General features: G+C 47.6%; 1 protein-coding gene across 1 annotated transcript in view; it reads right to left on the reverse strand.

Moving 5' to 3' along the window:
* Nucleotides 1–2,678: 2,678 nt before the first annotated feature.
* Nucleotides 2,679–14,409, reverse strand: part of LOC311623357 (adhesion G protein-coupled receptor E2-like) — a gene marked incomplete at both ends in the record, with an annotated part of 35,774 nt that continues 24,043 nt past the window's right edge. Inside the window, one exon of the mRNA XM_084885355.1 lies at nt 2,679–2,783. Within this exon, the coding sequence (XP_084741481.1) occupies nt 2,679–2,783 (105 nt within the window). The remainder of the gene's footprint in view (nt 2,784–14,409) is intronic.

A 14,409-nucleotide genomic window follows, 5' to 3' on the forward strand; every position in this document is an offset into this window, starting at 1 on the left:
AGACCCCCATGGAGGGGCTCCCAGGGGGATTTGGGGTCTGTCAGTGTGAGCACAACTTGGGGAGCTGTGCAGGGTGCAGACTGGAGGGTCTCCTGAGAACTCAGTTCCAGTGTACAATCTTGATACCCCTCAGGCCAGCAGAGGGCAAAGTCCCCCACACCCTCTCTGAGGCCCTCACAGATGAGGTAAACTGAGGCTGGACTTCCTGTCTTCCTCCTCTGTGGCCACAGGGTTTGGTTAGTTCTCTCTTTGGTGGAAACACACTTCCTCTTTGTGGGACAGACCACAAAATGACCTTCCCTGGCCTGGCGGGCCCTGGGCCGATTTGTCCCCAGTTCCCAAAGCCCCAGTGGCTACTTCCATGCTCACAGCCGCCCAAGGAGACAGAGGCTCTGTTTATGTCCACTCTGCAGATGGACAAACTGAGGCTCAGAGCCCAGGAAAGGCTTATGGAGAATCTGGTGAGAGGGGGCTGGGGAAGATGGAAGTGAGGGGTAAGTTCCCTAAACCCTGCAGGGAGGGGGTTCTCTGTGCTGAGCTGGGCTTTCCTGCCACACCACAGAGGCTGCTGGGCCAGAGCACACCTGGGGCCCAGGAAGGCCACCAAATAGGAGCCTGGAGAGATGGCAGGTAGTCTGCTCCCAGTCCCATCTGGGTGCATTCCCCTAGCTGAGCCCTGGACAGTCAGATCCTCCCTGGGGCCCTGGGGCAGGGGTGGGGCCCGCATTTACTCTTGGCTCCTCCAGCTAAGGACTCCTCCTCCCAGCCCATCCCCCAGACCCTCCAGTGAAATAATAATAATAGTAAAATTAACAATAACAGCAACAATCATGTCACTCAATTCTTACTGTGAACCAGGACTCAACCCTTAGCACAGCCTGTGAAGGGGAGACCAGTCTTGCTCTGCCCCATTTCACAGACCTGGAAAGTGAGGATCAGGGGCTCTGTGACTTGGTCCCCTGACACATCGCCCCCTGCAGGTGAGCTCCACACAGACCGGGAAAATTTACTAAAAATCACCTAATTGTAATCATGCAACAGGCGAATTACATGCTATGTAAATTACACCTCACCTTGATAAAAAACAAGCAAGCAAGTAAGCAAACAAACAAAAAAATAGCTCAGGCCTGGTATCCTGGGCCGGCACAGGGAGCCCCATCCCTGTGGCCTGGGGAAGTTCTGAGTGGCACCCCAAGTGTCATTTCTTCACTCTCTTTGTTGCCCGGTTGCCCCAGCAACGGGCTGCCCCGATAACCTGATAACCGTTAGAGCCACCCTGGGTGGGGCGGGAAGGGAGGCCAGGGGGAAGTCACAGCAGAGCTCAGGCTCAACCCACAGCGGCAAAGCCCTTAAGGCACAGCTGAGTCCCCGCTGGGTCTGGGGGAGCACAAGATGGGGTCTCTGGGCTTCCCCTGCCACACGATGGGAGACATGTTGGGGTCAGCCCGTTGTGTAGGATCCCCCTTAGCTCCCTAGCCCCTTCTCTGCACTCTGCTAAGAGTGACTTCCTGAGGGGGTCACAGCACTCATTCGGCCCCTTTCTTCCACCGGCTCCAGTTTCCCCTCTTAGGGAGCAACTTCCAAAGTGGAAGGAGCTTGGAGATCCCTCTGGGGGTGGGGAACAGACCCTTAGAGCCCCCGGGGGGGTTCCAGCCTGGTGTGGTGGTACCCGGGCACTGCCAGCTGCTCTCCCTTGTGCCCTGGCTCCCGCCTAACCATGTGGCCTCCTCCATGTCAGGCTCCAGAGCTGCCAGTGGTGCCTATTTCTCCTTGGTGGGGGTGGTGTGGGGAGACTGGGAAATGGAGGCACCAAAGGGGTGCTACCAGGAGCTCCCCTACCCCTCCCTTAGGGGCCCCAAGTTCTTACCCTGTAGGATGTGACAGGCGCTGAGGTGGGGGCCTCCCATGGTCTGGGCAGGGTGGTTCCGTGTTGCCAGGCTGGGCAGCTCTGCATCGTTCTGTGGCCTCCTGGCCCTTATACAGCCTGTGAGTGGGGGTGGAGGAGCCACTGCCCAGGGCGGTGTCTCCACACCATCCACAGAATCATCTATTGTTTTGCCTTCTCCTCCCCTGTGGTGTGCCTTGAGCCCTAACCCATGTGGAACTCAGTCTTCCTGATGGGAATGGGAATACAATGCCTGCCACTGGCCTCACCAGCATGGCAGGGAAGAACTGGGCTAACACACTGGAAATGCACTGAGATGTTTGCTGCAAGCTCGGGGGAGGCCCGAAGAGGAACATGCTGCCACCACCACTATCACCGGGCCTGTCAGCAAGCCGGATGGCTCTGACTTCAACTGGACCCCAAATCCCCCCAACTCTCCTCATCGGCCCCACCCTGGGCTAGCCCCATCGACTCCCACGTGGGTGCCCTGGCTCCTGTCCCCACACTCTGTTCCCCTCTGTCAGCCCAAGAAACATTCAAACCCATAGAGAATTTTTATGAGTTTATTTGAGCCAAACTGACAGCAATAACCTAGAAGCAAAATCCCAACTGATTGAGGAAATTCTCCCAAGAATGTCAGTTTTGCACCATATTTTATATACTACAATCAAAGGGAGAGGCACAAGAAATGCACTGGTGGTAGACTAAGGAGGCAGGAGCAGAAATCTCTGGGGTTGGATAAAAAGTGAAAGGAACAGACGCAGACTCCTTTGTGCAGGAGGGTACAGGAGCCTTAAGAGTTCACAATCCACATGATAACAATAACAGTGAGGGGTTCTATGGTCTCTTGTTCAGGTGGGAGATTGTGCTCTGAGGGACTGGATAAAAGGAAGTTACCCTGAAATCGCAAAGGTATGTTATGTAGATGCAAAAAGACAATAGACAAGCTCAGTGAAGGTGAAGGTTGGCCTTTTTCAAGGGAAGATACACGTCTAAGACTTGACTACCTTCCATGACTAGATTTTAGTTTAAACATTTTTATTTCAGGCTGTCCCATTGTTATCAGTGGAAGTGGAGTTCTTGGGGTGCTGCAAGGAAAATATTTGCTGAAGCTGCAGGGGAAGATGGGATTTTGTGGGAAACTTTATTGATGATGTAAACTTAAGTGGGTTCCCCTCTAAGGTCCCATCTCTGTCCATCTCTCCATGGAAGAAGTCCAATCTTGTCCTCAGCAGGGCCAGCTCTGGGCCATGTGATTGCTTAAGATCACATGGCTATGGAGGCGAGCAGGGGAACACAGGGATGATTTTGGGTCACAGAGCCAGAGGGAGCACAAGAAGAAGAGAGAGAGGACTCTGAGGATTTGAACCTTCAAATGTTATATTGTAAATCAGTGAACTAAAACAGGAGACTCCTTAATAAGCCAAATTAATTTGGAGGTTTTTTATTTTTTTATTTTTTTATTATTATGCTAGCACTAGTGGGCTCAGAGTAGAATATCTCTGTCAAATTCTGGGCCCCAACATGATGGAAGTCCTCCCTATTTATACTGTTTTTCAGCTCTTTGTCTTCCAAATTTGGAATGAGACTTCCAGACCTTCTGAGAAAAAAGGCTTGCATGCTGGGATGGGGCCATGAGACCATATCTCAAGGCCTGGCCTGGTGCCAGCACTGACAACTCTGTCTGGGCATAGGCTATGGCTTCTCTGGAATGGGAGTAGTCTTATTTTCCTCCATTATTTAAGAAAGCAAATGTTTACAGAAGCCAAAATAGCAGGGTTAAAATGTCAAACAGCAGTTTTAACACAAGATGGAGGTTACTTCATCTTGTATGCTTCACTAACATTTTGTGTGTTTCCATGCTCTGGCCCAGGGTTCCTGTGTGCACATGCGCCGAGAATTTGAATCACCGACTCTTAGCAAGTATGTGCTAAAATCAGGGATCCTGTGCGCAGGCCGTGAGAAACAGTCAAGTCACTGGTGCTCAGTGCTGTGTCTCACATGGAGAATGAGGCTCCCTGGTTTGCCTAGGGGACCGGGTGGCACAGCCGCGCTGTGTCAGCGGGAGGTTGAACCCTGCGCTGCGGGAGAGAGACTTCCATGTGCCCTCATCAGAATCAAAGTCAGGTGGCACAGCAGCCCTGTGTGGGCCTGAGGTCTGGTTGCTGGAAGGCGCACTATGGGAAACGGATTCTCTGTGTCCGTGGGCCCAGACTCAAGTTTTGGTAGCGTAGTCACCCTGTGTGGGAGTGGGGTCAGGTCACGGGAGTGCGCGCTGTGGGGAACAAACACTCCTTGTCTGCGCACCCAGGCTCAAATTGGGTAGCACAGCTGCCCTGTGTGGGCAGGAGGCCTGCTTGTGTGGATTGGAGCTGGTCTAGCAGTTCCTATGTAGCTGCAGAGGGCAGGTGGGGAGGGGGATGGGCTCGGTGATTCACAGAAACCCGAGGCCGGGATGCCTGGAGTCTTGGTGTCCCTGGGTCTGCAGCTGTGGTCACAGGTCTTTTACCCAAATGGCTGTAGGGTCCTGGTTTGCATCTGAAACCAGATTGGGTGGTGGCAACATAGGATCCTAGTCTCAAGCAGTTCTGTTCTTCAAGATGGCATGGCTACTGTGCCGGCAGTGTTCTCCCCCAATGGCTGAGTCTTAACAACATACTCCTTTCTCAATTCTAATCACTGAGTGATGTACAAACATCTTAATTTGCTTGGTGGATTTTGTAGTAGCATCTTAGTTTATCAGGTTTACTGAGGTACAATTGACAAATAAATTGAAATATATTTAAAATGTATGACCTAATGACTTGGTTGTAGTGGAGTCTTGAGCAAAAAGAAGTCCCCAGAGACCCATACAAAAGCCACTGTTGTCATAAAGTTCAGACACAGAGAATGTGAAACAAGGTTTTGGCATACAGATGTGCAAGAGAACAAATAAACAACCAAAATGAATGAGAGAACAGGAAACAAAATTTGAGCTGGTGGAGGGAGAGAGCAGAGTCATGTTCCAGGTCTTGGTGGGAGACTAAAAGAAAGGGGGTGGGGGAGGGATCCTTATAGGATTAAAAATAAAAAAATAAAGTAAACTAAAGCTGGTCATGGGAAATTGTTTTACATATATATTTTTCTTAAAAAATATTTTTTTTATTGATTTCAGAGAGGAAGGGAGAGGGAAAGAGAGATAGAAACATCAATGATGAGAGAGCATCTTTGATCGGCTGCCCCTTGCACGCCCCACACTGGAGATAGAGCCTGCAACCTGGGAATGTGCCCTTGACTGAAATTGGACTCGGGACCCTTCAGGCCATAGGATGATACTCTATCCACTGAGCCAAACTGGCTAGGGCTGGTCATGGGAAATTGGTTTCGTGAACCTGAGATGCTGTATAACTTTTTTTTTTAACTTTTAAAATGTTTTAAGTCTCTAAGGATAAGTGGTTAGAGGAAGACGAGATGGAAGAGGTTCCCAGGCTGGGGTGGCCCCAATGGGGAAGGGGATGAGCTAGGGGGGAGGGGAGAGGTGGTGGGCAGTGGAGGAACTGCCAGCAGCCAACAGGAAGCTATGTAGTACGGAGCTGATAACAGTCGGTGCCTTTTTGGTTGCTTTAGTGAAGCTCAGAGCCTCTTCCCCATTCTGCAGGGGCTCTTGGGAGTGCCCAGTGACAAAGGGCTCCTGCCTCCTAGGGACCCTGCAAGGGAGTTCCAGAATGTGGGCGGGGTGTGTAGGGAAGGAAGAAAGAGGTTTAGGCTAAATGCCCAAGTCAACCTCTCTTTGTGCCTCAGTTTCCCCAGCTGCACCACTCCCTCCATCACAGGTTTTTGGGGTCTTGGGCAATGGTGCTGATGGTCATGACCTGTCTCAGAAAGAAGTGATGTATTCTGAGAGCCAGGAGCTTCAGTAAGAGTAAAAACATCCCCAGCACTCTATCAGATTGGGGTCTCCCTTCACCAGTTGTATACAACATTTTTGTCACGTCCTTAAAAAGTTAAACAGAGTTCCGCCATGACCCAGTAACTCAACTCTTAGGTAAGTACCTAAAATAACTGAGAGCAAGGACTCCAACAAATACCTGTACACCCATGTTCATTGTAGCGAGATTCCCAACCGCTAAAAGATGGAAACAAACCAGGGAACATGAATGGGTGAACAAAATGCGATCCATCCACGCAATGGAATAGTATTCAGCCACAAAAAAGAATGAAGTTCTGATAGAGGTGGGGCTCACCCAGCATGTAAATGCGATGAATGCCACTGGATTGTTCACTTTCAAATGGTAAATTTCACATCGTTGTGTATCTCACCCCAGTTTTAAAAAATCCCGAGAGTGTGATGGCACTGTCTCCCACCCCCACCCCCACCCTGGGCATCTCTGCTGTCACAGCCTCTCCTTTGTGCCCCACAGGTTGTGCCTTAGTTCATCTTTCCACTGTCTGAGCTGAAGTAGGCATTACCCTCCTCCTTTTACAGATCTGAGAGTCACATATTCACTCAATGAATGCTGCATCCCAGGCATTGTTCTAGGCTCTGGGGGGTACCTGTGTGAAAAAGCCAGAGCAAAATCTCCACCCCATGGGAAATTATGAACATGATACATGAGAATGTTGTGGAGATTGCCAGGAATGGGCACATTAAGCAGGTTAATGAAGCGGGAGGGGATGCCGGTGGGGGCAGGTTTACCAAACAAAAGGGGTTAGGGTGGTGGGGAGGCCTCCCCAAGAAAGTGACATCTGAGGAAAGTCCTGAAGAAAGTGAGGAGGCAAGTGCTATGAAGACATCTGGGGAAGAATGTTCCAGGCAGAGGGTTAGCTGGAGCAAAGGCACTGAGGCAGGAGAGTGCCTGGTGTGAAAGAGCAAAGAGGCCTGTATTACTGAAGCTGAGTGTGTGTGTGTGTGTGTGTGTGTGTAGGGGGGGAGAAATAGAAGATAAGGCTGAGAGAAAATGGGGTGACATTGTATGCAGCACACAATAAAGTTAGAGTTGAATTAAAAAATATTTAGCACTCAGACTGGAGCTGTCAGTGGGTTCTTTACTGTACCACTCATTTCTGATAGCTTCTGTTGAGTATCTGGGGCATTGGGATCCTCCATGGCAGCTAGCAGAGAACTTTCCACAGACCTTTCCACACCAGACATGAAGTAGGAAGGACCATGAGCCATTTTACAGGTGGGGAAACAGGATAGAGTGGGGTGGGATTATGCAGAATTACATACACACAGGCAGAGCTGGGAATCCTGATGCTCTCTGCTGTACTAGGGTAGGAATGTAGACTCTCGGTGAATTCCTGCATCCAGCCCCATCATCACTCCCTGTCCCCCACTTCCACCCTCACACTCCATAGCAATTGGAGGGCTCCCGTGAGCACATGTGTCAGGGACCATTCCTGCTCTGCTCAAGAACCATCCATTTCTCCCACCTGATTCACAGCAAAAGCCCAAGTCCTCTCACATGTCCCCAAGCACTCTGCCCTGTCCCCTCCATACCCTCATTATCTTCTGCTGTCCTCACATACTCTGTTCCAGCCACGTAGGCCTCCTCACTGTTCCTCAGCACTTCAGGCATGTTCCCACCTCAGAGCCTTTGCATGTTCCCTCTGCTTACTCTGCCCTTCCTCCCTCAGACATCCACACATTGCTTGCCTTACCTCTTTCTGGTCTTTGTTCAAATGTCACCCCTTGAGGATTCCAAGATGGCTGCAGAGTAACTCTATTAGCTGGCTCTAAGCTCTGGTCCAGACTTGTGGCTAACTGCAGAGCATTCAGCATGAAACACCAGTTGAAGTGTAGCCTCTCTGAAATACTGTGAAGGGGGAGAGAGGCGATAGTACAGGAGAAGACTCAGAGAGGGTGAGCCTACTTGTGCAGCTGCATTGCTGGGAAGTCAGAGGGAAGGTGCCACAGCACAAGCATGCCCCCAGAAGCATGGGGTCTTAGGCCCATGAAGGGATCCCGAGTCAGAGCAACAGAGAAGGAAAGGGGAGTCCATGTAGCATCAGGCTGTGGGAATCAGTGGTGACTTGGTCCAACTGGGAGACCCAGATTGCACTATGGCAGGCAAAGAGCAATTGCTTTGTTACAACACTAGGCTGGAATGTTTGCCCTGATCTGTGTTTGTAGGAGGGGCCACGAGGAAGGACTCAGAGCTGGCGGAGTGGCCTGACTAGTACACCCAGCCGTGAATCTGAGGGACCCTTTATACTCTAGAAGAACTTTTGGCAGTATGCAGGATGGGGGTTGGACAGTGTGATCCAGGGAGAGAAGATCAGTTCTGCCCACCTCAAGCACAGGGAAAGTGCTTCTCCCCCATCTGTAGAGTAGCTGATACTGCCCTGACCTGCTGGGACTGGAGGCAAGGAAGAACGACTCTGGGCTTTAAATCTGTGCCCATGTGGCTGATCTGGAGACACAGGAGACTCAGACATTGGCCTGTTGAGAGCCTACACAGAGGCCACTGCCATTGGGGGTAGTCTGAAATATTGGAGTTACAAGCAGGGCTGAGTTTCTATTTTATTTTATTTTATTTTATTTTATTTTATTTTATTTTATTTTATTTTATTTTATTTTATTTTATTTTTTTTAATATATTTTCATTGATTTTACAGAGAGGAATTGAGACGGATGGAGAGTTAGAAATGTTGATGAGAGAGAAACATCGACCAGCTGCCTCTTGCACACCCCCCACTGGGGATGTGCCCACAACCAAGGTATATACCCTTGACCGGAATTGAACCTGGGACCTTTCAGTCTTCAGGCCGACGCTCTATCCACTGAGCCAAACCGGTTTTGGTTGAGTTTTTATTTTTTTAGCTCCTCTTAATTGGGATGTTGGCAAGGTGTTGCAAGAAAGCCAGGCATTGCTGAGGCATTAGAAGGAGAGGAAGTGCCCACCCACCCCCTATTCCAGTCTGTTTATACCTTCCTGGTCAAGACCCAGATACCCCTGAAGAACTCAGTCCATGAGGTAAGAGAGAACAGCTCAGAATAGGGGCATTCAAGGTCAAAGTCAGGCAGACCCAGTATCTGGGCTACAAGACCCCACCCTTTGGACTACTTGGGTCTTTGCCCTATTGTGATCTAGTAATGCTGGCCAAGATTTATATAGGCAAAGGCAATAACTCACATGGGCTTGCAATAGAAAACCTCCCAGGAGGCCCAGGTCCAATATACCAGTGGGCCAGATCCAACAACATCACATCAAAATCCAGTAAGCTCCACAAATAGCAGACACAAACACTTGTATAACAGTTGGCATGGCATGGTTGGGTTAGAGCATCACAGTCAGCAAGACTGAGGGTTGAGCCCACCCACAAATGGGACAACAGCAATCAAGACCCAAACAACCAACACAAGAAACATTCCTAGAGGACCCAGCTCAGAAGATAAAGGAGACTACAAAACTGGGTTCCACAAGGAGGACCACCCACTAAGGTGGGCATAGCAATACACAAAAACAAACACAAAAGAACAGAAAAATTGGAAAACAAAGATAGCCTCCAAAAGGAAGAACAGAAGAAATCCCCAGAAAAAGAGCTAAATGAAATGGAGGCAGAAACAGAGTAGAAAGTAATGGTTTTTAGAATGCTCAACGGAATTGAGGAGGACATAGAAACCATCAAAAACAAGTTGGAAATGAAGAATGACATAGCTTAAATAAAGAATACAACGAAAGGAATTAGTAGTAAGTAATAAAAAGCAAATAGGATTCAAAAATACATTAAAAGGAAATACATCATGAACATTTGGGATTTATTCCAGGAATGCAAGGCTGGTACAATATTCACAAATTAAGAAACATGATACATTACATAAAAATATGAATCCTGAAAATCACATAATCATATAAATAGACACAGACAAAGCATTCAACAAAATCCAGTAACCATTTTTGATAAAAACTCTCAGCAACATGGAAATATAGGGAACATTCTTCAATATAATAAAGGTTGCATATGACAAATCTACAGCCAACATCATGCTAAATTAGCAAAAACTAAAAGTGTTTCACTTAAAACCAGAACAAAGCATCATGTCCACTTTCACCACTCTTATCCAACATAGTACTAGAAGTCCAAGCCACGGTGGATGTGTTGTGATTAGTCAGGGCTCCCTCCATCTCCCCAGGATTTCCCCACAGAGGGAGGCTCAGGCCACTACTCTAGCAGTGGTCAGCAAACTGCGACTCATGAGCCACTTATGGCTCTTTGGCCCCTTGAGTGTTCTTATGCCACTTCTGCAAAATAGACTCCCCCAGGCCAGGAAACCAACTTCTGCACTTGGGTCACTAAACTTCAATCTCACTGTACAAGCATGCCGGCACGTGGTATTTTGTGGAAGAGCTACACTCAAGGGCCAAAGAGCTGAACGTGGCTCATGAGCCGCGGTTTGTCGACCACTGGACAGGGTTATATTAGAAAGCATGTGAGGTTAAGACAAGGAGTCATAAGAACTGAATTAAAGACTTCCAATGTGGCCTTTTGGGACCAGAAAATCATTAGGAAATATTTCCTTTGTTTTTCCAGAGGCCCAGAGTGAAATCACTTGCTTACATATTGGAAAAACATGAGGGAAATGTGCCTGATAAGCTGTAAATATCCCCCCTGTGCAGTCCACAGCCTATACAGCACTGGCAGGCAGGGCATGGCTGTTGCTTTTGATTCCAAAGCTGGCTCAGGAACTGATGCTTCACTCCTTCCTGATGTCTTGTATGGGGCAGAGCTTCAGTCTCCATCATCAACCATCCAGGGAGCAATCAGACTTCCACACGGAGACCTTCCTCTCAAGATCCCATGAGCCTGGGAGGTACATCAGGAGAGAGTCAGAGAGGATGGAACCTGTCATGTTTTACCTGAGTCACCTGAGAGCATCAACAGCCTAGCCCAGAGACAAGAGATCATTCTGTCTGCATTCCTAGTTAACAATATGTAATTTATTGAACTTATTTAAGAAAAATGTGTTTGATTGATTCTGGCACTAGAAGGGCCATAGTTGACAATTAAGTGATGGGCACTCATATACAGTTGACTGACACTGTAGAATGAGGGAGATGCATGAAGTGATCGCAGTAAAATGAAAATGTACTAGAGATTTGTTTTTCAGGGAGGAGGTAATTGGGTAATAGGTGGGAAGAACAGTGCAATGGATGGGGATTGTTTGCATTAAATTTTAATGGTGGTGTGTATTTGAGAATGTTTATTGAAAAATTCCTGACCAGTGGAGGTAGATGGCATCTTACAGAGCAGTTCCTGAGATATTCATTGCAGTATCTCCTCTCATGCTGGATATTCATGTGAGAAAATATCCTATCTAATAAAGAGGGACCATGCTAATTGACTGCCCTGCCCTCAAAGATGGTGGCACCCAGTCTCCTCAGCCATGCCAGGGTGGCAGGCATGCCGCAAGCCTGGCCCACCCCCAGGGAGCCCAACCGCTTGGCATGTCTGCCTCATGAGTTTCCCCGTCCCCTCAATCCCCAGCTTCCACGGCCAAGCCTCAGATGTAAGCTGCCCAGACGCCCAGGGTTGCCTGCCCAGGTTTGCCTGAGGAGCAGGTAACCAGAGCCGGCCGAGGTCTGCACTACCAGCATTGGCAGCAGCAGAGATGTGATGGGGCATCACCTTCCCTTGATCACTGGGTTGCTTCCCGCCCCTGAGGGCTCCTGTACTGTGAGAGGGGCAGGCCGGGCTGAGGGGGATCCCCCCCCCCACCTCTAGTGCATGAATTTTCATGCACTGGGCCTCTAGTTATTCAATAAGGCTAAAGAAGAATACGAAATAGTTTTATTTGGAATTATTTTATCCTTGGCAAGGATGCATATATTTTTGAATTGGTTACCCATTTCCTTTCTTTATTTTAACAATTAGTAGGAATTCCTATCCCACACTCAGCCTTTTCCCTCAGTGGTCATGTGTTCTCTACGTTTAATGGAAAGTCTGTCATGTTCTTGCAGAGTATAAATTGAAGAATTGCCAACTTCTAGGCAAAGATATAGAGTGCTGAGAAAAAAGTCACTATAGTTACATATGCAGATGGAGAAATAGAGGTCACCCATTGTACCTTAACTCTTAATGCGACAAAGGCACCAAAGTTTACATTTATGCAGTGAATCCTTCACTGTATCAGATGAAAATCTAGTTAAAATTTATTTTCTACTTCATGATTTTTTTAAAAAATATTTTTTAATTGATTTTTTACAGAGGGGAAGAGAAAGGGATAAAGAGTTAGAAACATCAATGAGGATGAGAGAGAATCATCGATCAGCTGCCTCTTGCACACCCCCACTGGGGATGTGCCCTCAACCAACGTACATGCCCTTGACCAGAATCAAACCTGGGACCTTTCAGTCCACAGGCTGATGCTCTATCCACTGTGCCAAACCAGTTTCAGCTACTTCATGCTTGTTAACATAAAATTCCCATACCCAAGGGAGCTAATGAATGAAGAGGCTTAAACTCAGTTCCCTCAGACAACTATTTATTTATTTATTTATTTATTGATTGATTGATTGATTGATTTTATACAGAGAGGAAGGGAGAGAGATAGAGAGTTAGAAACATTGATGAGAGAGAGTCATCCATCAGCTGCCTCTTGCACACCCCCTACTGGGGATGTGCCCGCAACCAAGGTACATGCCCTTGACTAGAATTGAACCCAGGACCTTTCAGTCCCCAAGCCGATGCTCTATCCATTGAGCCAAACCGGTCCCGGCCCCTCAGACAACTTTTATTGAATAAATGTCTCTATTAGAATACTAAGGCTGCTATAAGTATTCCCATGCTTGTAGTTTAAAACAAACAAATACATACTCTTACAGTGTGGTGGTCAAAAGCTTGAAATGAGCCTCATGGAGTAATATCCAGGGTTGTGCAGGCTGGGGACCTTCTAGAGGCTCAGGGGAGGATCTGTTTCTTTCTAATGCCTGCTAGTGCTGCTGGCCGCCTGCATGCCTTGGCTCATGCTCCTTCTTCCATCTTCAAAGCCAGCTGTGCAGCATTTTCTCAACGTCTCTGAGACCAACGCCATTATGTCTCTCTTCAATGTCAACAAAACCATACAGCTAGATCTTATCCATTGCTTTTGACATTTGCCATGAAATCTACCTTGCAAGAAGACTCTAGATCAGTACTCAGAGCAGTGGTGACAAGTCTGCATGGAGAGCAGGAGCTTGCACGAGAAAGTTACATAACACACTGCTTCCTTTATTGATAAAATCTTGTTCTGGAATAAATGTCAGTTGAACTAAAGCTTAGTGAAGTTGCTGATTTACAGTCTATCCCAAGGTTCTTTTTTTCTTCAAGGGCCAATACCAGCTCATGCACCACATTTTGAGTAACACTGCCATGGACTGCGAGTGCCTTGATGGCAAGGAACTGCTATATTCATTTTTGTGTAACTGGTAGCCAAGACACATGGACTTAGCAATGTGCATTGCACAGGAAAGGCTGCATCAGGCAGAAATTTGGAAAGAAAAATTAAGATATGGAGAAGTGAGCATTGGTGATTCTTGGACCTGGCGTGTTGACTTGCTTCAAAGATGATGGATGGGTGAATGGATGGATGGATGGATGGATGGATGAACAAGCCATGATTAAAGTTATTTGTGACTGAGTCATGTTGTTCTAAAGAGAAGGGTAAGAGAAAAAGATGGCAAAGAAATTGTTAGTATTCTATATTTGTGCATTAATTACTACTTCTTTGCATACAACTTCATATTTATGCCATTTCCATATGCTATGAACACTAACATGTTCTCAATTCAGGTATCTACTGTTTAATGTCAGTTATTTCTAAAAAGAAGATCCACACAAAACTGTCCATTTTGACCCTATAGTCCATTATTTTAAACTAAAGGCCCAGGGCATGAATTCATACATCAGAGGGAACCTTTAGCCTGGCTTGCAGGATCAGGCCAAAACCAGCTCTTTGACTTTCCCTGAGGGGTCCTGGATTGAGAGAGCGTGCAGGTCAAGCTGAGGGACCCTGCTGGAGCATGATTAGGCTGCGGAAAGATGTGGGAGGTGCCGGGACTGGTTTTGCTCAGTGGATAGAGAGTTGGCCTGCGGACTAAAAGGTCCCGGTTTCGATTCTGGTTGAGGGAATGTATCTTGGTTGCGGGCACATCCCCAGTAGGGGGTGTGCAAGAGGCAACTGATAGATGATTCTCATCGATGTTTCTAACTATCTACCCTCTCTCTTCCTCTCTGTGAAAAATCAATAAAATATATATTAAAAAAAAAAGAGATGTGTGAGGTGGGCTAACCTGGGAGGGACCATGGAAGGGCTCCAGGGCATGTCTAGCCTGTGTCACCCAGTCCCAATCAGCTGGACCCCAACAGCCAGCTAACTAGCTGTTTGGACCGTCTGCCCTCTGGTGGTTAGTGCTTACCATAGTGAGCAGTTGAGCTGCCTTAACATATCATTAGCATATTGCACTTCCTTTGAATGGCCAACTAGACACTTAGTGTATTAGGCTTTTATTATATAGGTGGGAAAGACTGTATTATAACTCTCCACCAATTTCCTGAAATATAGC

Source organism: Pipistrellus hanaki (genome assembly GCF_964339955.1).
Source record: "Pipistrellus hanaki genome assembly, chromosome: 5".
Classification (NCBI taxonomy): Eukaryota; Metazoa; Chordata; class Mammalia; order Chiroptera; family Vespertilionidae; genus Pipistrellus; species Pipistrellus hanaki.